This window comes from Ptychodera flava, chromosome 11, assembly GCF_041260155.1.
Source record: "Ptychodera flava strain L36383 chromosome 11, AS_Pfla_20210202, whole genome shotgun sequence".
Lineage (NCBI taxonomy): Eukaryota > Metazoa > Hemichordata > Enteropneusta > Ptychoderidae > Ptychodera > Ptychodera flava.
In genome coordinates, this window is record NC_091938.1 from 39,992,260 (window position 1) to 40,016,620 (window position 24,361).

Below are 24,361 nucleotides of genomic sequence, written 5' to 3' on the forward strand. Positions count from 1 at the left end.
CTATTTTGCCTATCACTCTATACTTTGGAGAGGAAGGACAAACGCTATTTTGCCTATCACTCTACACTTTGGAGAGGAAGGACATACGCTATTTTGCCTATCACTCTACACTTTGGAGAGGAAGGACATACGCTATTTTGCCTATCACTCTACACTTTGGAGAGGAAGGACATACGCTATTTTGCCTATCACTCTACACTTTGGAGAGGAAGGACATACGCTATTTTGCCTATCACTCTACACTTTGGAAGGGAAGGACAAACGCTATTTTGCCTATCTCTACACTTTGGAGAGGAAGGACATACGCTATTTTGCCTATCACTCTACACTTTGGAGAGGAAGGACATGCGCTATTTTGCCTATCACTCTACACTTTGGAGAGGAAGGACATACGCTATTTTGCCTATCACTCTACACTTTGGAGAGGAAGGACAAACGCTATTTTGCCTATCACTCTACACTTTGGAGAGGAAGGACATACGCTATTTTGCCTATCACTCTACACTTTGGAGAGGAAGGACATACGCTATTTTGCCTATCACTCTACACTTTGGAGAGGAAGGACATACGCTATTTTGCCTATCACTCTACACTTTGGAGAGGAAGGACATACGCTATTTTGCCTATCACTCTACACTTTGGAGAGGAAGGACATACGCTATTTTGCCTATCACTCTACACTTTGGAGAGGAAGGACATACGCTATTTTGCCTATCACTCTACACTTTGGAGAGGAAGGACATACGCTATTTTGCCTATCACTCTACACTTTGGAGAGGAAGGACATACGCTATTTTGCCTATCACTCTACACTTTGGAGAGGAAGGACATACGCTATTTTGCCTATCACTCTACACTTTGGAGAGGAAGGACATACGCTATTTTGCCTATCACTCTACACTTTGGAGAGGAAGAACATACGCTATTTTGCCTATCACTCTACACTTTGGAGAGGAAGGACATACGCTATTTTGCCTATCACTCTACACTTTGGAGAGGAAGGACATACGCTATTTTGCCTATCACTCTACACTTTGGAGAGGAAGGACATACGCTATTTGCCTATCACTCTACACTTTGGAGAGGAAGGACATACGCTATTTTGCCTATCACTCTACACTTTGGAGAGGAAGGACATACGCTATTTTGCCTATCACTCTACACTTTGGAGAGGAAGGACATACGCTATTTTGCCTATCACTCTACACTTTGGAGAGGAAGGACATACGCTATTTTGCCTATCACTCTACACTTTGGAGAGGAAGGACATACGCTATTTTGCCTATCACTCTACACTTTGGAAGGGAAGGACATACGCTATTTTGCCTATCACTCTACACTTTGGAAGGGAAGGACATACGTTATTTTGCCTATCACTCTACACTTGGAAGGGAAGGACATACGCCATTTTGCCTATCACTCTACACTTTGGAAGGGAAGGACATACGCTATTTTGCCTATCACTCTACACTTTGGAAGGGAAGGACATACGCTATTTTGCCTATCACTCTACACTTTGGAAGGGAAGGACATACGCCATTTTGCCTATCACTCTACACTTTGGAAGGGAAGGACATACGCCATTTTGCCTATCACTCTACACTTTGGAAGGGAAGGACATACGCCATTTTGCCTATCACTCTACACTTTGGAGAGGAAGGACATACGCTATTTTGCCTATCACTCTACACTTTGGAGAGGAAGGACATACGCTATTTTGCCTATCACTCTACACTTTGGAGAGGAAGGACATACACTATTTTGCCTATCACTCTACACTTTGGAGAGGAAGGACATACGCTATTTTGCCTATCACTCTACACTTTGGAGAGGAAGGACATACGCTATTTTGCCTATCACTCTACACTTTGGAGAGGAAGGACATACGCTATTTTGCCTATCACTCTACACTTTGGAGAGGAAGGACATACGCTATTTTGCCTATCACTCTACACTTTGGAGAGGAAGGACATACGCCATTTTGCCTATCACTCTACACTTTGGAAGGGAAGGACATACGCCATATTGCCTATCACTCTACACTTTGGAAGGGAAGGACATACGCCATTTTGCCTATCACTCTACACTTTGGAAGGGAAGGACATACGCTATTTTGCCTATCACTCTACACTTTGGAAGGGAAGGACATACGCCATTTTGCCTATCACTCTACACTTTGGAAGGGAAGGACATACGCCATTTTGCCTATCACTCTACACTTTGGAAGGGAAGGACATACGCCATTTTGCCTATCACTCTACACTTTGGAAGGGAAGGACATACGCCATTTTGCCTATCACTCTTCACTTTGGAGAGGAAGGACATACGCTATTTTGCCTATCACTCTTCACTTTGGAGAGGAAGGACATACGCTATTTTGCCTATCACTCTACACTTTGGAGAGGAAGGACATACGCTATTTTGCCTATCACTCTACACTTTGGAAGGGAAGGACATACGCTATTTTGCCTATCACTCTACACTTTGGAAGGGAAGGACATACGTTATTTTGCCTATCACTCTACCAAAATAAAATCAACATGAATAAGAACAAAAGGCATACTGGTGAGACAGACATTTCCAAAAAGTCAAAATTTATCAAGATCCTATTACTCTACGAATATGCTATAGAAAGTAACCTCGTTCTGCAGCTTAAGTTATAAGCACGCCCGCATTCTAAAAAGAATGATGCATCGTGGTCCTTGGTTTTATCACAGCCATGCACTTGATCTAAAATCGTTGTATTTCTTAAAAGGACGAATTTTTGATATTTCTGTCGAAGTCAAATTCATTGCATGACAGCCTGTCACACAAAGTTAATAAATTTACCGCACGTTAAAATCAAACATTCATAAAGTAAACTTTAAAACAAAGACAACTTCAGCTAAATATGTTTTCACTAGGGTAAGGGCCTGTCGAATACATTGAAGTAGTCGAGCAGAACACAGTGCATTAGAATTAAAATAACGAGTATAGCAATGTAAAAAACTGGAAGAAAATAAGACTGTACTCACCTCATGTGGAATAATGGTACACAGTAGGAGAATATAGTGACAATTTATCATCGTCATTTTGAGGTTTATATCATTTTGTAAGACAGATTCTATGGCATGAAACTTTGAACGATGTCGTTGCTATCGTCTCTTTCCGGTGTTCTGTACGCCGTATAACGCTACACGCCAGCCTTAAACAGCCAGTCACGTGATTTCACCATTTACTACTGTATCTCCGAGCAACCGAATACATTTATTGCTGCGAGCAGAGTGCTTTGAACGATACAAATCACAGCACCTGAATTCAACACCAGATTTGAGCTTGAGCACACAATTACTATAAATCAATCATAAAAATAAGTTTGAACATTTTGAATTCTTATCAAAGGTCGGAAAAAGCTGAATTCATATTTGACATATCGAAATTCATTTTCGCTTAGAACTATGATTGTCATAGAAATTGAATTCATAATGTGTCTTTCCTTACATGATTTCCTTTATCTTTTGTATCGGCACCGCAGTGATATTAAAGTGCCTCGGGCATAGCAAACGATGAAATTCTATTTAAATCAGTGTTTTTCGTGTGATTAAAATTAGATCAATTTATGTATAATAGACATATGCTCGGCATTCTAGTCGGTGCATTGTCAACAAGCTTCAGGATAGACTACCTGTTTGTTATTAGTAAGCTTTTAAAATCTCTACGTTTCACAATTTTTGGTAGCCGATGTCCTTTCATGCGGAGATTCGGGTACTCACTGTCGAAATATGTTTGTACTGTGAATATTTATCTCTTGACGTCATTTCATTAAAAATTTCACAAGTGACCCGAAAGGAATTGTTAGTCCTAGTCTCCTGCTGGGATTATATTCAAAAACGGAACGTTTTATCGCTGAAATCATTTTCTTTTGCTCTTAGATTTTACCTAGGCACTGAAAAAGAAATCACTCTATGTCACTGAATATCTTTATTATTTGAGGGAACCACCAACAATATATATTATTGTTTCAACAGGCCGTTATCAGTTTGATAAGCCGTGAGGCAAGAAATAATGTTTTACTCTATTCTTAAAAAAAATAAAAGTGCATGTGGCTCGTTCAATGAACATTTCCCTATGTTGTGTTCACCGTCGCTCTGTAGAAGATTATTATATTGAATCAAATCTTCCAGCTTTTCACTACTCAAGGCTGGGTTCATTGTTCTTTTCCTCGCATGCCAATGTATTTTTGATTTTGTTGGTTTTGTAAGTCAATGTTTCCTTAATCTTTCTCGTGACAAATCGTTGAAAAATATTCGGAACAAACAAACAAAAAATCAAACAAACAGTCAAAACAATGCGATTTGAGCTCTGAGTAAACTTTTGACAAGTAAGACTAGACGAATCGGCAAACTCTGATTATGAGAAGTGATGATTTTTCACGCAAACACACGTTGCTATAAAGCTTGTTGAAACTCTGCTGAAGTTTAGTCTTCTAAGTCGCACATTAATCATTGGAATGTATTTTGTACGCATACGTAAAGCTGTTGCGATAATGGATCGTACCAGTGTGTTGGATAATACGACCTGTCTCCTGTACCACTCATATTCTGTTTCACAAATGAATTGAAATAAATGCTTAAATTTTCGTCTTTTCAGGCGTACTATAATTTACTTTGAGCTGGTCGTGAACGATTGTTTTGAGGCGGAAGGGTTAAACGAAGAAAGAAACAAATGTGCTTTGAGACACGTTGACGACAGGTAATCAATCCTTCGACGCTTGTGTTATTTCCCACGATGTAAGGTTGATGGGAATCGTGGCCTGAACAACGAATACTGAGTGAGAAGTGTAAACCTCCATATTGACAAGACAACCTATTCCGTCTGCGTTTCCCAGATATTTGATACGACAGTCTCACTTCAGGTTGTGTACCACCATCAATCCTGTCGTTCTGAAGAGTGTTTATGGTTCTGAGGGCATAAGCCGCTTTCCTTTTTCAATAGTCATACTTAGTGTCCTGTTAATGACCTTGAACATGAGATTTTTTATCATATATACTTGATACAAAACCGGTAAAGGGAAACGACTCTTGGTCATCGACACCAGTAAGTATTCGAACGTAAAGAGTGCCGCTTTCGAAACACCTGGTCGTCCAGGAACACAAGAATGATTAAGTTCTTCGTTGTCATGGGTTGTTACGATGGGTTATTAATAAACTGTTTCTTTTAGATTGCACATCTTAAGACCACAGCCTTTCACGACATAATACATCTCTCTCTCTCTCTCTCTCTCTCTCTCTCTCTCTCTCTCTCTCTCTCTCTCTCTCTGAATTTATCGTTTTCGAAGCACGATTCACAAATAGTTTATGACATCCAGTAATCGTTAGGTTTTTTATCGACATTAATGCTGCTTGTAAAATGCTTACATTGATGCCAATCCATCATACTTTTCTCTAGTGTTGAAATCACTTGCAGTATCAGAATGGTGCATTTCTAAAACAGACGGTGCAAGGGAATGGTCCGTGCTTAAGGCTTATACACTTACAGGGCGATTACTCCGTCTTAGGAGTGCTATCAATAATGATTACAAGCTTAGTCAGGTCGAATTATGACAAAGTCTAGTTGTTATAGCAGAAGACGATGCTACTGTATAGAAACAAACGATTCTATTTGTAGGGAATGTCGATTATACTTTTTATCAAAGCGAGCTGCGCTTTTACCGATGCAAGATAGTCAGTGTATAATAATGTAGAAATAAGGTATATGATTTGAGCAAAAATAATGAAAATGCAAAGGCAATATATGGAGGGAAAGTGAAGTAAAGTACGTGTTTGTAATCAACGTGTGCTCTTAAAATGGATACATGCATGAGTTATCTTCGGAAAATGTAAACCCACATCTACCTTTCACCTAACTTACATATTAGATAGATACTGAAATGTTACTGAGACATCTGCCAAACCGTTCGTTATCATGCAGATTGTTTAATGACGTAATGACTCTGTCCAGGCTTACTGAGTGTTTGTAGTAGAAAGGAAGAGTCGTTCTGTCAAATATGAAAAATAGAAAATCGCTGTAAATGTTTATATTTTGCGAAGTTAAAGTAAATATTGAAATCATTTTTATCGCATTAAGGTAGAAAGTCTCTCGGGGACATATACTCGGACTCCCAAACCATAGACCCTCGAGATGCCCAAACTCACAATTTTCTTTCTGATCTACCACTTGTTTGGGCTCATTGTAAGCTTAGAGCTGTTGGAGTTAGAAATATTTTTACCGTCTTGGTTTTTCGAAAATTTTATTTTTCCTACAGAGATTACATAGGGATGGCGGCGTGGTGAATTGAAAATATCGGTAAATGTCAGATAATTTATTTCTCTAAGTACCAAAATTTGCAGAGTGACCCTTGACTTTTGTTCTTGATTTGGTAAGAGTATGGTAGAAAGTCTCATTAAAAGTTTGAGAAAAAGTTTAAGTCATTCACTTTGGAGGCGCATAATACCTTAATGTGGTGGTTTCATCTTCACGCTGGTAATCCTATCTTGTTCTGGTGATAATAATTTTTTTTGTGTAAAATGATGGGTTTTTTTTGTTCCACATTGTACTTCCAACGTATCAAAGGGACGGAACTGTAACTTTGATGATTTTTTCACAATTGTTGTTTTTAATGTCTATACAGATTCTGTTATATTCCCCTAAGCGATTTGAAATTTCATTGATGTTAAATCTTTAAAAACTCTGTATATCGCCCTGGTACGGAGCGCCCTCGAATACTGTCCTGTTATCTGGAATCCCGAGGTAGAAGAATCTTGTTGATAAGGTTGAACGTGTTCAAAAGAAATTCATTAAGTACTTGTGTTTTAAACTGAATATGCGTTACTGTTCATCAGGATACACAGAATTATGCAAATTTTTCATTTTGCCTCCTCTATACAATCGTAGGACGGTTTCTGATCTTAGCTTCCTGTATCAAATATGTTCATTCTGTTGTAAATTGTTCTCATTCAACTCAAATCCCACTGAACGTTTAACGTAGTCTACGGGTAAACCTACCATTTCGGTTACCCTTTTCCAGAATCAATTTTCGTAAACACTCTTTTTTGCCACGTGCTTTAAGCACTTATAACGATATTGCAAAATGGCGCTCGAGTATTGACATTTTTAAAACAATTGTAAGGAAATGATTGTATTCATGAATTGTATGTTCTTGTAATTGTCCTTTGCGTTCTTTTTGAGTTTGTCTGTATTTTATGTATTTCTATGTTTTGCGGAGCCTGTAATTGGGAATTTACTCCTGTTGGTTACCCGAATAAATAAATAAATAAAAACAAATAAAAATAAATATTAATCAGCTTCTCAACTCTGCGTATACATATTGCTAAGATTGCATTGTTATTGTTGACAAGTAAATTTTGGTGCGGACTAATGTTCAAATGTAAACCATTACAGCGCATTTTACACTTAAAGAAGCTGTATCGGCAAGCTAAATAGTTGGTGTTTCAACATGCTTTTGCGAGTAGAATAAGAACCTGCAGTCGACATTTTAAACAAAATCGTAAAACAACGGTAGCTGTCCAAGTAACAGAAGCAACAAAAATTACGCAAAAGATATCAAAAGGCGCCGCTAAGTTAGCAATAACAGTTTGTTCACAGTGTAATATATAGCAATACCAGGCAATACAGTGTGCTAACAGTGTAATTATAGCAGTACCAAGCAATACAGTGTGCTCACAGTGTAATATATAGCAATACCAGGCAATACAGTTTGTTCACAGTGTAATATATAGCAATACCAGGCAATACAGTGTGCTCACAGTGTAATATATAGCAATACCAGGCAATACAGTGTGCTCACAGTGTAATATATAGTAATACCAGGCAATACAGTTTGTTCACAGTGTAATATATAGCAATACCAGGCAATACAGTGTGCTCACAGTGTAATATATAGCAATACCAGGCAATACAGTGTGCTCACAGTGTAATATATAGCAATACCAGGCAATACAGTGTGCTCACAATGTAATATATAGTAATTATACCAGGCAACACAGTATGTTCACAGTGTAATATATAGTAATACCAGGCAATACAGTTTGTTCACAGTGTAATATATATCAATACCAGGCAATACAGTGTGCTCACATAGTGTAATATATAGCAATACCAGGCGATACAGTTTGTTCACAGTGTAATATATAGCAATACCAGTTAGCAATAACAGTTTGTTCACAGTGTAATATATAGCAATACCAGGCAATACAGTGTGCTCACAGTGTAATATATAGCAATACCAGGCAATACAGTGTGCTCACAGTGTAATATATAGCAATACCAGGCAATACAGTGCGCTCACAGTGTAATATATAGCAATACCAGGCAACGCGTCACATGGATTACGAATGCTACTTCGTATAAGTTTAGTTAGGCCTACTTCTGAATTAGTGAGAAGTTGATGAAATTACTGAACTCTTCATTTCGTATATGTCCTTTACCTTCAAGTGGTGACCAGTGGAATGAACTATGGACATAAAAGAAAGATTTTAAACTTACACATTTAAATAATATAACCATGAAAACTTGTAGTCTAGGCCGTGAAAACCTTTCATCGCATTGTTAGTACAGGCAATTCACATAGACGAAGAAGTGAAAAGACTGCTAGACTTTCGTGATTATAGATTTCCAATGACAGTTTTTGCTTGAAAGGGAGTATCTACTCCCCGATTAATCCATCTTCTTTCCTCAATGTAATACAACATCAGATCTCAAGGGTCTGGACAGTAGCCATAGCAACGCTGATAAACATGTAATCACGTTGTAATATTGATTACTGCCTGACAAAAGTACATGTTCAAGATTCTTTTCATCGTCTAAAATCTTTCCACCTTGGGTAACGAGAGCATGATTCACTCTCTCCTCCCGCATTGATTGTGTAATTTCTGGGAAATCGGTAGAAATGTCAAAATTAAACCAGCGTTACTGGATCGATGCAATTACGTGCCATTGGAGAAATTGTAAGGTCAATTGCGATATTGGCAATTTCTCGGTAATTGCGGTGTCATATCTCCGCCTTTCTAAAACGCGATCAGAGCATTGCAAAGCAAAATGCTTGTTACACAGAAGACGGTATTCATGCTGACAGGGTTAGCTGTGAGTTGTATGTACTACACTCTGACATTACCATGTAAGTTGTGTCCATTAAGTCATTGGAACGTGACTGCAATTGTTAAAACTTAAGGAAAGGAACCGTAGGAAATTTGATGAAACATTACGATGCGTGGCACTAAGATCTATCTATCTATCTATCTATCTATCTATCTATCTATCTATCTATCTATCTATCTATCTATCTATCTATCTTCTGTCTGTCTGTCTGTCTGTCTGTCTGACTCTGACTGTCTATCTGTCTTTCTATCTATTGTTTGTAATTTAGTACATGATATATCGACAGAAAAGATAGGTAGGCAGTAAGTTGGAAAACAGAGTAATGAGTCTGCAGGTAAATTGGTAAATTAATTTATTTCATATCTTCATTGAAAGCTCTCTCAGTAAGAAAACATTCGCGTTTTGTTGTCAAAACCATCAAGTTTACACCAAATCAATTTCCTCTGTCTGTGTCGTTCACTAAAGAACAGACTTGACGGTCAACTCAGGCATGTAAATCGAACTTCACACCTTCAAACCAGAAAGGGATTATCTAGCTTTTGCGTTTCGTCAGTCCTCGGATTAAACATATTCGTCTTTCTGGCAGACAATTCAAGTTCCATAAAGATAAATTAAACCGTACTCTGTTTGATAGAAACAGCATGTCTAACTATCATGAGACACGGCAGCTTATAATTACAGTTGGCCCACTACCCAGAACGCAATTATGGCAGGCCTCAAGGCTCCTTCGTGAATGTGACGCCTTTATCTCATTAATCCTCGTGTCTGTTTTAAAGCAGTCTGCTAAGAGATAGATGATGTAAAGACGACACCAATGAATTATTTAAAGCTCTCTTTGAAATTGCTCTCCATATGAATTTTGTTCAGCGGAGAAATATATTTCAGCTACTGTTATATTGTATTTTTTGCTTTCAGACGCAGAGAAAGGCGTAACTTTGAGTTGATTAACCAGGTTGATGTTTAGTTCAAGCTCTAAAGTATACTTTATCCTTATATGAAATATTTGTATACTGTATATATCCCTCTTGTGTCCGTGTGTATTTTCATATATAATCAATGTATATTTGTACCATAGACCGGTGGCCGAAGTACTGAATAAAATGAATAAATGAATGAAAAAGAAATATATTTCGAGGATGACCACAGGGACCTCAGTAATTTTTTTCTTAACACGATTGGAACTAATTTGGGATAATTGGTTGGTGAAGTAATGTCAATTTAGTCTGCAAATGTAACCTCATCTGATTTTCTTCTTAAGTTACACACTTCTTTTTATGAGTAATTTGTAATATTGCAACATTCAGCTATACGGGACCGAACACTTTTGAGATATTTGAAAAATATTTAGAATCCAATTATCCCAAATTAGTTCAAATCTTGTTACTTGTTGGTGGAATTTGGGATACCACTGTGTTGTTGTCGTTGTTGTTTGTTTGTTTGTCTTAATATTATTGATGTTGCCATTACACTCACATTAACACTATAATTTTGGGGGGACCAAGGCCTTGGTTACTGTAGCTTTCCTTTGTCCTTATTTATACTTCCGTACACTGAATTCAACAACACAATCACTGAACTGTCCAAAATAGATGAGTAATGTTATTGACAGACCTCGCCTTACCACTTTCAAATCAATATGCTGTGAAAAGAGTGTTATTTGCGTGTCTGGAAAGTTAGTTTGTGTTGGCTGGCAGCCAGTGTAGAGTGTATCCGGTGTCTAAGTATAGGGAGAGAGTGGCTGTACAGAAACATGACTAAGAGTGCGTGAGAGTCATGATGGTTCAAGCCAAAGCTGGCGATGTATGACAAGTAAAACTATCTTGCTCTTCTACAAGTGATCACAGCGACAACAACATTGTGCCAACAATAGTGACGCGAACATTCTTAGATTTGTATTGGATATTCCAGTGGGTATTGTATTAACTTGTTGATTCACTCGGAGTCCGCTGTGTTCAAATTGAATGTAGACGTGTCAGCGGTTTCCTTATTTTCGCTTCACCTGCGTTACTTTTAGCAACTCATCTATTGTGGTGGAGATTAAAAAATGATAGCATTTACTTGTGGACCAACTTGGAGCAAAATCACGCGACAAAATGAATGTATAGCATATTCATGAAGGGAAATGACAGGTGTACGACGTACCGTTCTTATTTGATTTCCTGGTTTTATTATTCACAACAACGGTGTTTACCTTATGCCGTGATTAAATTATTTATTTTTTGTAAGTCGAAATGTTATCATCTGAGGATCAACTGAGGAAAACCTGTTATGTTAGAATTTCATTTTAGTTCTAATTCAATTTTTCTCCTGCCTTTTATTCTGTTGATTAGTAATGACATTTCCGGAAGCATAAAAATGATGCAATTTGCGAAAGCAAGGCAATAGATTACAGCTGACAGAATTTACCATCATAATTTCTGCCAACGTATGAGTGCGCGTTGGTCAGAGAGAGAGAGAGAGAGAGAGAGAGAGAGAGAGAGAGAGAGAGAGAGAGAGAGAGAGAGAGAGAGAGAGAGAGGGGGGGGGGGGGGTTAGTTCCAGCCATAATAACTGCACATTTTGATGTTTGGGAAATTACATTTCCTGGATATTGAAGGAGACTGTGAATTCTGAGAATGTCATACGCTGTATGACTCATGTTATTTATGTTGGTAGAAATTTCAAGGATTTAATCCTAGCAACGTCCGCATCCAACCTCAATAACTGGAAATGTTACTTGCATTGCGATAAATCAATGATTGTACAAATCGATAAATAAAGCTTTACAGGATTCTACATCTAAACTATTTGGCGATGTTTCAGGTCACTAAACTGATAAATATTTACCGACAGAATCACGCGATCTTCATTCGCCATTTATCACTTCTGTGTGTGTAAAAGTAACAAGTAGAACACGTTCACTTATTTTCTCTACCAGTTGCCTAGCCAGTGACGTAATAGTGACGCATGTCGTTAATGCCGGCTTTCAGTGACATAGCTGTGATTTCAGCAAGCAGTCAGTCACTCAAACTGTGAAATAAAACCTGATACGAGCAAAATTCCTGTCATCGTTATCAAAACACCAAAAGTTATGATGCACCAGAAATGTCATTGTACCGCAAACATCGTGTATCAATGCGGATTAATTAGAAAATATGAAAAGGAGATTTCGAAGAGTTGTACGATGAATATTGATAGTGTAGTGAAAAGTAAAGTCAGTTATAGGCACGTAGGATAGAATTTGGTGAATTGCGGAACACATATAACGGAGGTATGATCTGGCGCGATGATAGGTGATTCTGGCCGAATGCACATCGATGGCAGATATTGCCGCAATGCATCGCAAGTCTACAACTTGTATGCATTCATTTCGATGGCTTTAAAATTAAGTTTTGATCCGATTCGTTTCAGCGTTTGAGTTAATACAGCGAATAGAAACTATTTTGATTTTCAAGTCCTGGTGCATCTGAGGAGTTTCTCTGTACAAAAAGGTTGCAGGTCATAATTGAATAGAAGAAGAGAGTGTAAGTTTAAATTCCTACACCAAAGTATCAGTAAAGTTTTCAAGTTGTATTGCATAAATGTAATGTGATGTAAGAAGTGTTCCACCTTTGGTATGAAGCATTGTTATCTGGGACAGGTGTGTCTTACGTCACTGACCAGTTCATTCTTTTGCAGAGAAATCACTTTCTACTTCGTACGGTCGAACAGAAATAATCAGATTGGTATGCAGTTCGTAGATACTGATTACGTCACTATTTCTGCAAATAGTTTTCATGTGAATTATTTGTTCTCTAAACTAAATACTTTCATTTGTTTTGAACTCCGAGGGTCTGACTCTTGTATTTTAAATACGGATCCTGGAGCCAACACGCTCCAGAATCTGTTGACATGACTTAATTGCTCCCATTTACCCTAGTCTACCCTTAGGTAAACATACTTTTCTGAAGTCACATGCACAATAAACTAGATTGATTTCATGTCATTTAGTTTTCATTTTTGCTATTGGACAAAGCAAATGATGTTAATCCCTTCTTAACCTCTAGTGCCATAAAATTGACTCTCTAACATTGCAAATCTTGTGAGAATCCATCTGCTACGTGTACATGGACGACTGATGTCACCGGTAGCACACATTCAGCCAGTGGTTTTTATTAGAACGCCCTCATTATCGACAATAACAACCATACATTTCACAGACATAACGAAACGTAAACCTGATAAGGCGAGTTCAACTTGAAGTAGCTTGCTCTAGATTCTATTTACCAAAATTATGTTCGTTTTTTCCCGGATATGATGAAGTCCATGCTTTTGCTGATTTTAGACAACGATCTTAAGTAACGGGCATCAGTCGAATGTGTGATCAAATACTCCAGATATTCTTCTTTTTCTTTTTTTCCTTTCATGTGACGCTCTCAAAACACAATTTTAGAGTGTCAAAGCTTAGATAGTGTCATATCTCCATCATTTCTCTCGTGTTGGTATGATTCTATTCACATTATTTCTCTATTTCGACCACATCGTACCAGGTTATCAACTCTCAAGATTTCACACTTATTCTGACGTTGTTTTTAGAAATTACTACCGTGTCCGAATCAATGATACTTTGGGTCACGCGAACTGGGATCGTCCAACCACAAATAAAATCTGCTGCAAGAAAGCCCATTTTTTTCGATGAAGAGAGCACGTGTCTTCTTTCGTTCATCTTTGACAATGTGCTGGAAAGACCCTACCCTAGTACTGAATTGCAATGACAAACTCAAACTAGAGCTACCACATTTTATAGCCATACCTTTCGGCGCCAACAAACGGCATCGCTTCCTGAACATTGCTATCATAAAATTCACAAAGATATCCATACTTGCTGACATGTCCGGAGAATTTTAAAACGATGATAGATGTTCATCATCGAATCATATGACTGGCTGGTTTCCTCAATACCCTAAGGTAGCTTATATTTTGCTTGATAAGTCTCCCCTACTTTCATCACTGAAAGAGTAAAATATGACAGCATTGCGACGTAGACTTGTCACTTTTTCTCGAGATACCTCGGAGACAAAATTCATCTTTGTTTTCTTTTATTTATCTTGCAGTGCATCTGTCACTTAAAAATGTAATATATTTGAAAAAAATTAGGATAATACAGTGATTTACGCTGCGATTCAAATATCTACCACAAACAATTGCTATTCCCTAGTCGACCTGTATCAACTGGTATCAAACTTTCACCCAATTCCATCACAGACCCTCCAAGGTATCATTTCGTAGGGTTGACTAGTATAAGTACATGTGCCACAATACCGCAAAGTTTGTAGGCTAGTAATAGTTCCCAAAATTTATACAGAGGTTGAGAGGGGTTAGTATTTTCTTTCTGAACACGTAGATAGCTGTAGAATAGCACTAACCATAGCAGCTGATATGTGTCCTCTCATTTACGAGAAATTTGGTCTTTTAGGAAAAGAAGAATCGGGATTTAACGTAATTCACAATAGAATAAATGGTTCATTGTGAAAACTTGTACCACACATCTTCAAAGTTATTATACTTGTCACATTATATATAAGTAAGATGCATTACGCATGTAAGATGGTGATGTGTATTAAATCTAAGACTGAGTAAGCAGCGAAGGAAATTTGATGAAATTTTGTAATTCACAGATTTCTGTCTCCTATAGCATATTCAAAACTGCTTCGATAATTATTCTATGATAACTTGAAATGTTTTAATGTGTTTGCAATAAATTTGCTCCGGTCCAACATATCTCAAATTTTATTGGATATTATCCCGTCCTTTGCGAGTGTTTAAAATGTTATGAAATAGATATGGCGCAGGAAGAGGTAACCAAATTATGAATTTTCATCAAGCAGATGTTGTCAGCATTCCGATGCCCCATGCATGTAGGTTATTATGTCAGATGTGTGTACGGAAATATTAAGAAAAAGAATTGAAAAAGTATGTAATGGTGTTCAATATGTACACTTTTAGCTTTCCATGACTATTTAAATGCCAAATGCTGAACCAATCAAAACAACACGATTAAGTCTGAGATGAATTTTCATAACGCCACCATGCACTGTATATAAAGGAACAGCGTTCTTTCAGCCATAATGTTTGGTATGTGTATTTCATATCACAAACAATTCTTTCCTTCATGAGGTTTTCTTTATGAGTCATAAGGATATCAATTAAACGATATCACTGATAACAAAAGAGGATTGGTAAAATCTTAGCTAGTGAATTTTTTTTTCATATATGGTATGTAGACATTGATTTGCTGTGCTGAAGCACAGACAAGGAGAAAAATGTGGCTGAAGCATTACAATGATGCAGTGGCTTCATACGGTCACTTTACATTTTTAATCTGACGATTGCATTACTCATCGCTGGGGATTATTGAATTAATGTGTGTTGGTTTTATGATAATTGTGTTCAAGTATTTCAGTGTCCTGTTAATGAAGACTACGTTTGAACCATGGTGCTCAATGTACACGCCACGAGCACGCGAAACCATTTGGTCATCACCTTGCACATTCCACTCGACAGGGATATTTTGCTTATTTAATGACTAGTAAAACTATAAAATTCTACGAAATTCAATATATTCATTCCGAATTGATATTTTCTCTCCTAAAATTTGCCTTTCTGGATGAACTTCGATTCATGCAAATTTAATAAATAGCTATAAGGCCAGGTGCAGTCTGCGTTGCAGGAAATAATCGACCTTTCTGTGTGTAATCTTTTTCCTAACTCTGTCGATATAGTCCAACGTCGAAAGCTAAACGTTTGGTTCAACCTAAAAATTTTGGCCCCGCAATGGTTCTTTGGGTTTTTTTGTATCTTCAAAGCCTACTGAATGAGGACCTACATGATGCCATTCTGGCACCCTTTGGCATTTTGAAATATTCAAAACAGCCGCCAAGACATGAAAAGGGGTCAGATCTTATCTCCATGAGATGCTGTAAGACTGGTTTTGGTGTCCTTTGCCAGGTAAATGGGGTCGAATGATTTCTTTCACTGACTGACATGTGCAATTCTTAATTTGCATGGAAATCAAATACAGTCGCCTAAATGGCTGTTTCAGTGGATATCAATTCCAATCTCAATCAACTTCAAGTACCAGCTATGCGACTAATTTTGGTGTATTTGGACAGGTTTTCGGGGTCAGAAAATTTAAGTATCTTTCGTTACATGAACTGGAAAATGAACTACGAATATTCAAAATGTATACCACAATTCCAATGACAAAATAGAAATACTGTGTGGCTTTCAACATAAAAGTTCACAGTCCGATAAGAGCGCGCTCTAATTACTGCAGAACAGTCACGTGGTACCGTGACGTACAGTTTACACCAAGAACTCGCATGGAATTCAGCAGCACGGAAACTCTTGTCTAAGACGTTTCCAATTCTGACATCAGAACGTAGAATATCTGCCGCAGGGGCTCTCATCTCTTTTTTTCAAGAATGTAGAATGTCTGCGGTTTTGAAAACTCTCTCTCTCTCTAAGACATTTCCACTTTAACGAACAGTTCACAAAAGAGTTACGCAGGAGTCAGATCCAAACACACAAGTGGAAATGAATATGGAGTTATAGGCACAGTACTCACAGCAACAAACGCGACATGGCAATGTGTGAGTTTATAAAATTAATAATCATTAACACATCTGGTCACGCAAAATAAAGAAACATGCAAATCAAAACGAGCCAGAATAATATTCACTAGCTCGCGAAAAGAAACCTCTCCGATATAAAAGTGCCTTTAGTTTTGCTACCACAGCACGCTGCAACAAATCTTAGTTTCTGCTATAGTTTCATCTATATGGGCATCAGGAGTACCAAGCTTCGTGATTTTGAGACTTTTTCAAAGCATTTTAAGTTGTTAAATTGCTTTACCGATGACCAACGCCGTATGCTAACATGATCTGCTTTTTCAACTGAGCATACAGCTTACTCCTCGAAAGGCAGACTTCATTACTTGTATTATTCCACTATCTGTCATCAACATGCCTACACACCCAAAGATACCAATCAGCATTCGTCCTAGTCTTTGAATAGGACGAGAAATATGTGACAGCAAAGATGTGCCGCTCCTAATACTGCATTTCTGTTTTTAGAGCAATGTCATATTAAATCTTCCAAATTGGCGCAAAGAAAATTAATATTTCGTGTTCATGGTACAAAGTTCGTTCCGTCATTGTGCAGAGAGCAAGAAGTTTGCTGAAAGACTCTGGATTCAAGGTAACGTCGAATAAGGCGAGTATCGACTGCCCTCCAGGATTTTGGATGACAAAAAGTACCAATTCTTGCAAGCCAAATTGCAATTCCTGCATCATAGTGATAATTTTCTTAATTAACAACTTCTAACAAGACTTGTAGAACATCGTCGACCCTTTTGACGTTAGAAGTAAGTAGCAGTTCTCGAGCTCGAAATGCCGTGGATCCGAACCAACATAACAGTGTTACGTATCTACATTAATTGTAAACATGTATAAAACCACAGATTTAGCTAGTTTTGTATTGCAAAAAAGAATTCATAGTTTCTTCATAGACTACAATGTATAGAGAATCAACATTTCGGTGAAATTCCAAAATCAAATTTGTTGCCATAACTCCATACAAACCTTCGTAAAATTTGAGCCCCAGTGATTAATTGTAATATTTGACCCCCCCCCCCGCTAAAAACGGTTTCGTAAAGTCAACTCCCCCTGATTCCACCGATTCCCCCCCCCCCCCGTAAAAAACGAATGCCCCCTTATGCACTGAAACAGTAATTTTGGCGGCCATGTTGATAATCATGCAAATTAATTATAAATGTCAGCCGATGTAAAACATGAATTCCTCCATTCCAATTACTTTGCAAAGGACACTAAAACCGCCCTCACCGCATCTCATAGTGCTGACATATGACCATTTTTTCATGTTTCGGTGGCAATCTTGAATATTTCAAAATGACAAAGGGTGACAGGGTGGCATGTCATGCAGATCAGTGACTGGCATGGCCTGATAGTAATTTGTGAGAGTTTGGGTCACAAATCATGGTTTATAGTAGGAATTACACATATGCAATTCAGGTCTGAAAAGCCCACTCCTGCAGGTATTTTAAGTGCAGTTCACGCACACTTAGAAATAGAACTGTTACTGAAATATGCGTCAACACGTCCTTTTACCACGTAAGAAATATCTGACGCAACCTTTCATCTCAAGCAGGTGGGTTCGTGGCAGGAATGAATAAATTACTGTGTCTGATACCATCCCAAGCAATTATGACGTAATTTCACTTTAATCAAGGTTTACCTGAGCATTGTACCGCTACTTTGCAGAGGTTTTACAAATTTGGTCACAGAGAAGTAGGATTTACATTGGGACATATTATTGTGTTCATGTTGGACTTTGGGGCAAGTAATCTATAGTATTTTCAGAGAGTTTATAAATCTCATCTGATAATTTGCATTAAATGTGTAGACATGTCAACCATAATCTCCGAAAACATCTTAAATGATGTTGTAATAATAAGAAAATATACTGGCGACTTGAAATTATTCACTTAAAGGTGTTTACTGATTATGTAATAGATACAGTATTCAGTACGTTGTTGCTGTTGCAGAAGCAATAAGACACAAACATTATACTTGATGTATAAGAATTTATTTACACAGATCACATCATCACTAATTGGAACCTATAGAATTGTCTGAAATGGCCAGTAGTTGTAACTTTTGATGAATTTTTGACTGCTTTTGTTATGTATGTCAATTGAAAGTTCGTCTTTCACTCCCAAAGTATGTCGAAACACCAACTATTTAGCTTGTCAACACAACGTCTATACGTGTAAATTCACTGTTATTTTTTACATTTGAATTCTAGTTGTCAACAATAACAATGCAGTCTACACGTGTACAGGCCGAGTCTACAAGATAAATACTGATTATCTCAAGCTTTTGGGGAGTAGAACAAGTCAGAACAAAAATAGTGAAAAAACATCAAAGTTACAGCAACTGATCCTGTAAAAATATCTACTCACTTATTTACATATTTATTTCCCTCAAAGTACATCATGTACATAGCCGAGTTAGGTTTAATAGTCAAATATATTATTTTACAGCCAGTGGATGTGGCCTCAATATCGAAGCGGATAAATGTGATATTTTTGAAGAAATGGCGGTCGTGATGAGACTTCAAGACAGCGCCCTCTCTTAGCAACTAAAATAGTTACCTTAGATCTACTTCTCTCTAAATCGACGTGATAAACGGAGGAACACATGAAACTCAGTTCTCCATAAGGTGATGCAAAGATCGGCTGGACTTTGTGCAAATCTTAAAGCTCTTATATGAATATTTACATATGACGTTTTATACGTGTATGCTAGCGTACATTTCTTAAACAATCAGCTACTGAAACATTGACTTTCACACTAAGAATTGAACATTATACGATAGTCACTTCATTCGTGTTAATTACGTATCCCCTAAATTGGCATAAGTGGTTAGATAATATATTGTCGTAGTTGCCTGAGATTTTTAAGCCTTTGAAATCCTGTGATGTGCAAGTCTAGTGAACATCTTTCTTAATAGGTTCCACTAAGTTGTAAAGTTCCCTCTTTGACTTATCAGTATAATACAGAAAGTTGCTTAGGTGCAAGGTTTACATATTGTAGCAGAGTTGCAATTTGTTTCTGATAAAACTGCATTTAATTTTAGCCTTTTACACTATGCAATACGTTGATGAGATATATACTTCTGAAACTGCGTTGTATATCACTTAAAGTTCACAAGAGATATTTAAACTGACATGTAAGTCTATTTTAGGATAAGAGAAGCGTTGTAAGTTTTCGGCTTTTCAACGAAATTGAACGAAAATATTTTGCTTCTAAGTATTTCTTCTTCGGTAAGTAGACGTTCCTTGCTGTATGCAGGATCCAGAGTTGTCTGCAGGATACCGCTATTCAGAGCTTCTTGAATAACCTCCATGTCATTTCTCGGTACATTCTCATGATCTGACGCCAGTACTCTGCCCATCCAGTTGTTGTACAGATCCAAGAGACGTTCTGCAAACTCATCTTCAGTTCTGTGTGTCAGCTCGTAGGAATCACCGAAGTCCTTGGCCAAAACGGGACCAAATTCTCGCGTTATGCGATACATCCAAAGAGCATGGAAGACGGCGCTGTGCGCATGTACATCATCACAATTACCTGAAAGACCATAATTGGAAGTTTAGCTGTTTTCCTCATTGGTACCAAGTATAACTGATACACCAGACAAACACTATCCATAAATCACACGACTGTTGTTGAAATGACTTTGATACTACATGTCGGTTTAACTTCAGTGTAAATTACCAACATTTGCATATATACAAATACAAATACATACGAGTGCGGTAAACCATTAAAACATACTTGTAAGTCCGTGTACAGGCTAGGCAACTGTTTTCCGAGATCTCTCTATAAGCATCGTGTCGTCTGAACATAAGTTTATTTCCGACATTTGTTGTATTCATCGCAAAATGTTCCTTGAGCTATTGACAGGAGCAGAACATTTGAGACCAAGTACCAGGTATTACCTCCACGCGTGCCTTTGTACATGTCCTAAGATAAAAATCTAATTTCAAGAATTCTTCAATAAATTTGACAGTCTAAATTATAGCATTTTGAAAGGAAAAGTTTTTGTCAGCCTAAATGTAGTTTAATTTAAAGGGACTGGTCAGTTTCTTCAGCCTGGGGGGGGGGGCCCGGTGGATTCATGGGGGGGGGGGGTCACCCTGTTTTTGACTTTGGTGATAGGGGGGTCACCATGTTTTTGAAATGCCCAATAGGGGGGGTCAGTGTGTTTTTGAATTTTGACACAGGCTCATCATTGCCTAAAATGCTAGTGTCAGCCACAAATTTCATCATTCAGTTGAATTTTTCGGCGCGCCCTTTGGGCGCATAACTTTAATAATCAGTCATATTTTTCAGCACGCCCAACTTTAACATATCAAGCATACATACATCAGAGATATCTGTATGTTCAATATTTTTCAGCGTGCTCTTCAAGCTCATTACTTTTATATATCAGACATTTTTCAGCATGCCCTTCAGGTGCATGACTTTAATATACAAGGCATATATATTGGAGATATCAGGATGTTTCATATTTTTCGGCGCGCCCTTCGGGCGCCATACTTTAATATTTCAGAGATATCTTGATGTTTGCTAAGTGAAAGTGTACCATTATGAAATCTGCATTTCATATGAAAAGGATGACAAATTCCTGATACTTTTCTGTTCTCTCTATGAGAATTCAGTATGAGAAAGCAACATGCACAAATATTTCACAATATATTTGATACAGTGACTTATTTTAGAAATAGAAAAATGACAAGATATCTTTCCTTCTCATTGATGCAATTATTTTCCTTTGTGTCACTGGCTTTCTGTAGAAAGATGCTTTTTTATGAACAAAATAACAGTTAAAAAAGGCAGTTTTTGTCATTATTACCTGTGCTTTTATGGTTTCAATGTTACAAGAAAAGGTCCTCTCAGACACTGTACACATCAGATTTGGCTAAAAAGCTCTCTATGGCTCCTCAGGAGATTTAATTGGATCGTTGGCAAGTCTTAACACCCATAAAAGTTTTTGATTAACTGCTAATTCCTCTTTGATATTAATGATTGACATCCATTTCTGTGCAACAGTTCAGGACATCTGGTTAAGCATAGAAAGTGTGAAATACATTCACAGCTCATTCAAAATACAGCTCATTCAAAATGTACTACATTCAAACTTTAAGATTTACATTTTGAAATCCTATCTTACAACTGACATGTCAACAATTTCATTAAAACATAGAATGACTATTTAAAATTTAAATTATTTAAATATATGTAAAATGTAAAATATAATATATACATAATATATAATATATATATATATATATATATATATATATATATATATATATATAATTTATGTCCACCTTTTGTTTTACCTATGTCGCGCGCCGGGGGGGGGGGTCACCCTGTTTTCGAAATTTGGAATGGGGGGGTCACCCTGTTTTCAAAATTTGGAATAGGGGGGGTCAACCAGTTTTTGACGTCGGCAAAAAATAATCCACCGCCCCCCCCCCCCAGGCTGAAGAAACTGACCAGTCCCTTAAATCAAGTCGACTTTTATCCATCAAAGTGGATTTGGATTCAGCAAAATAATTACGCGTTACCAAAAGGGTAGACACATTTCTGACTCGTCAGAGCTTGCACCTCAGTGTATTTAATGAAACTTGATTTATCAGATAATTAGATTTTCTCCATTATTTTTGTGAAGGAAAGCGCTGACGCGACATAGCTTTTCAATCACTGTCAGATCCATCGATTTAAATTGACAAATCTGCACGGCATATGTCAAGAAATTCTAGATGACACAGTTTTTATCAGAAACTTTGTAAATTTGTATTGTTTGACATGTTAATGTGTTCTGAGAAGTTATACTTCGGTAATTTCTTACAGTCGCCAGTGTGCCTTTTTATCATATACCGATTATTAAAACTGATTTTTGCACTTTGCAAAAAGCGTGTTTTGCAAAGAAAATCAAGCAATCTAGATTTTCATAAATGTTTCCTAAGGTGAACACTGATACAGACACTAAGCTATGGGAAGTATCTCCGTACAAGTTTTGTAGTGCAATTATAAATATCAGAAATTAATTACTTTTGCTAAAATACCTGAAATATATACGAAAGATTCCACAGCTCGCATTCTCTTACATCTTGCGATTTGACAGAAGTACAGTAACGAAAGACATACGGTATCGAACATTCATGTATTTGTTTAGAAATGTCTTTGCTTCAACAGAAGCACGATACAAGTTATTGATGAATGTGCATCAGTGTGAACTGAACGTTACTTCAGCACATATCTTGACCCGACCAAAAATGATGGAATATTCATTAAACTTGGAGACAATCTTGAAATGTTAATTTGTGTCGGTCATCCTTTCATTATTAAAAGATCTGATATAGGCTAACATAGCGTTTCTAACTGGACGAAGGAGCGAAGCTTATACAGTTGGAATGTTGCTTGCTATTGCATATCTGATGAGCTATCATGTAGCAAGAACAGCTATTCACACAATGTGGTAGTACACAGACGAGATACTATATTATGTTGATGAGCAAGATGGCGCACATAAAACCTATTTATTTACGTTTTGATGGGACAAAGCATACCTTGATATATGATGGTATTTGCGTCTAGTTGGCTTTGTTCTTCCAAATCTTTCACACGTTTAGCTCTCACGGGATGAAACAAGGACAGTGTGTCTTTTCTCATTCCCCGAAAATCAAAATTAAAATGGCCGTACGCCTCGCTCTTCGACAGTCCTGGTTTTGGTCGCTGGACTAAAAGATAAAAACATTTTATGCAAAAACATCGTCACAAATTGGTTTGCCGTCAGTTCTAAGTATGCAGTTGCCACGCTTGTCATACGGGCGAATACATATCCTGACGTCAAAATTAATTGTTGAATAGGCTCTCTAACATATAGCGCTGTTTTGATAACATGGACATTCATTTAGCTACGGTATAGAGAGTATAAACTGTTAATCCATAGTACATACACTTCCCAGGGCCGCAATTTGCCATAGTTCCATGTACAACTACAAAGGGGGATTTTCCATATTCACTTACCAGTTTTTCGTATCCACGACATATTTACTTGTCGCTTTAACTCTATCGTGTGAAAATCGCCAGAGCGTATATTGTTATATCTTTCTGAATACAGCACGCAATTCACGTTGCTATCGATGTGAAATCATGTATATGACAACACAGCGCCTGCTAGGTGTGTTGACGTTTGGTATTTAAAGCTATTGTGAGCGGTGGCAAATTGATGGGTGGTCACCGAACACTATTGTAAACAGGGCACGGTTTTTAAGAGAGAATCTAGCTCTTTGAAAACTGTCTACAGTACGTGACCTCTGTATTGGGGGTCAATTGTTAGGCTGGTAGGCTGCTTTGTAACGTGATTTGAAAGTGATGTCAATGCGTCCCTTGCCGAATAGATTAAAGAAACAGAACATACAATGCAGGGCTGCAGGACAATTTTAGCCTGCTGTTTTCGTAGCAATATTACAGTAAACAGGAGTACTGGTAGATACGATTTCACAAAATTATGGCGGCGATAATAACACAGGAAGAACAGGCCGCATACATGTATGTTAACATTAATACAGAAAAACAAATAAACAAACAAACGGACATACAAAATAGACAAA

The 24,361-nt window shown here is 37.5% G+C and overlaps 2 protein-coding genes across 2 annotated transcripts in view; both read right to left on the bottom strand.

Annotated features, from left to right (window-relative positions):
* LOC139144254 (adhesion G protein-coupled receptor L4-like) overlaps positions 1–3,145 on the bottom strand; it is a 57,286-nt gene extending 54,141 nt beyond the window's left edge. Inside the window, exon 1 of the mRNA XM_070714922.1 lies at positions 3,015–3,145. Coding sequence (XP_070571023.1) covers positions 3,015–3,071 — 57 coding nt within the window. The 5' untranslated portion in view covers positions 3,072–3,145. The remainder of the gene's footprint in view (positions 1–3,014) is intronic.
* A 15,598-nt stretch (positions 3,146–18,743) lies between these two features.
* LOC139144255 (uncharacterized) lies at positions 18,744–24,039 on the bottom strand. Its single transcript, XM_070714923.1, has 3 exons — positions 23,775–24,039; positions 23,315–23,485; positions 18,744–20,303 (listed from the first exon to the last, which is right to left on the bottom strand). The coding sequence occupies exons 1-3, from the start codon at positions 23,794–23,796 to the stop codon at positions 19,912–19,914; spliced, it is 585 nt and encodes a 194-aa protein (XP_070571024.1). The 5' UTR covers positions 23,797–24,039; the 3' UTR covers positions 18,744–19,911.
* Positions 24,040–24,361: the final 322 nt, after the last annotated feature.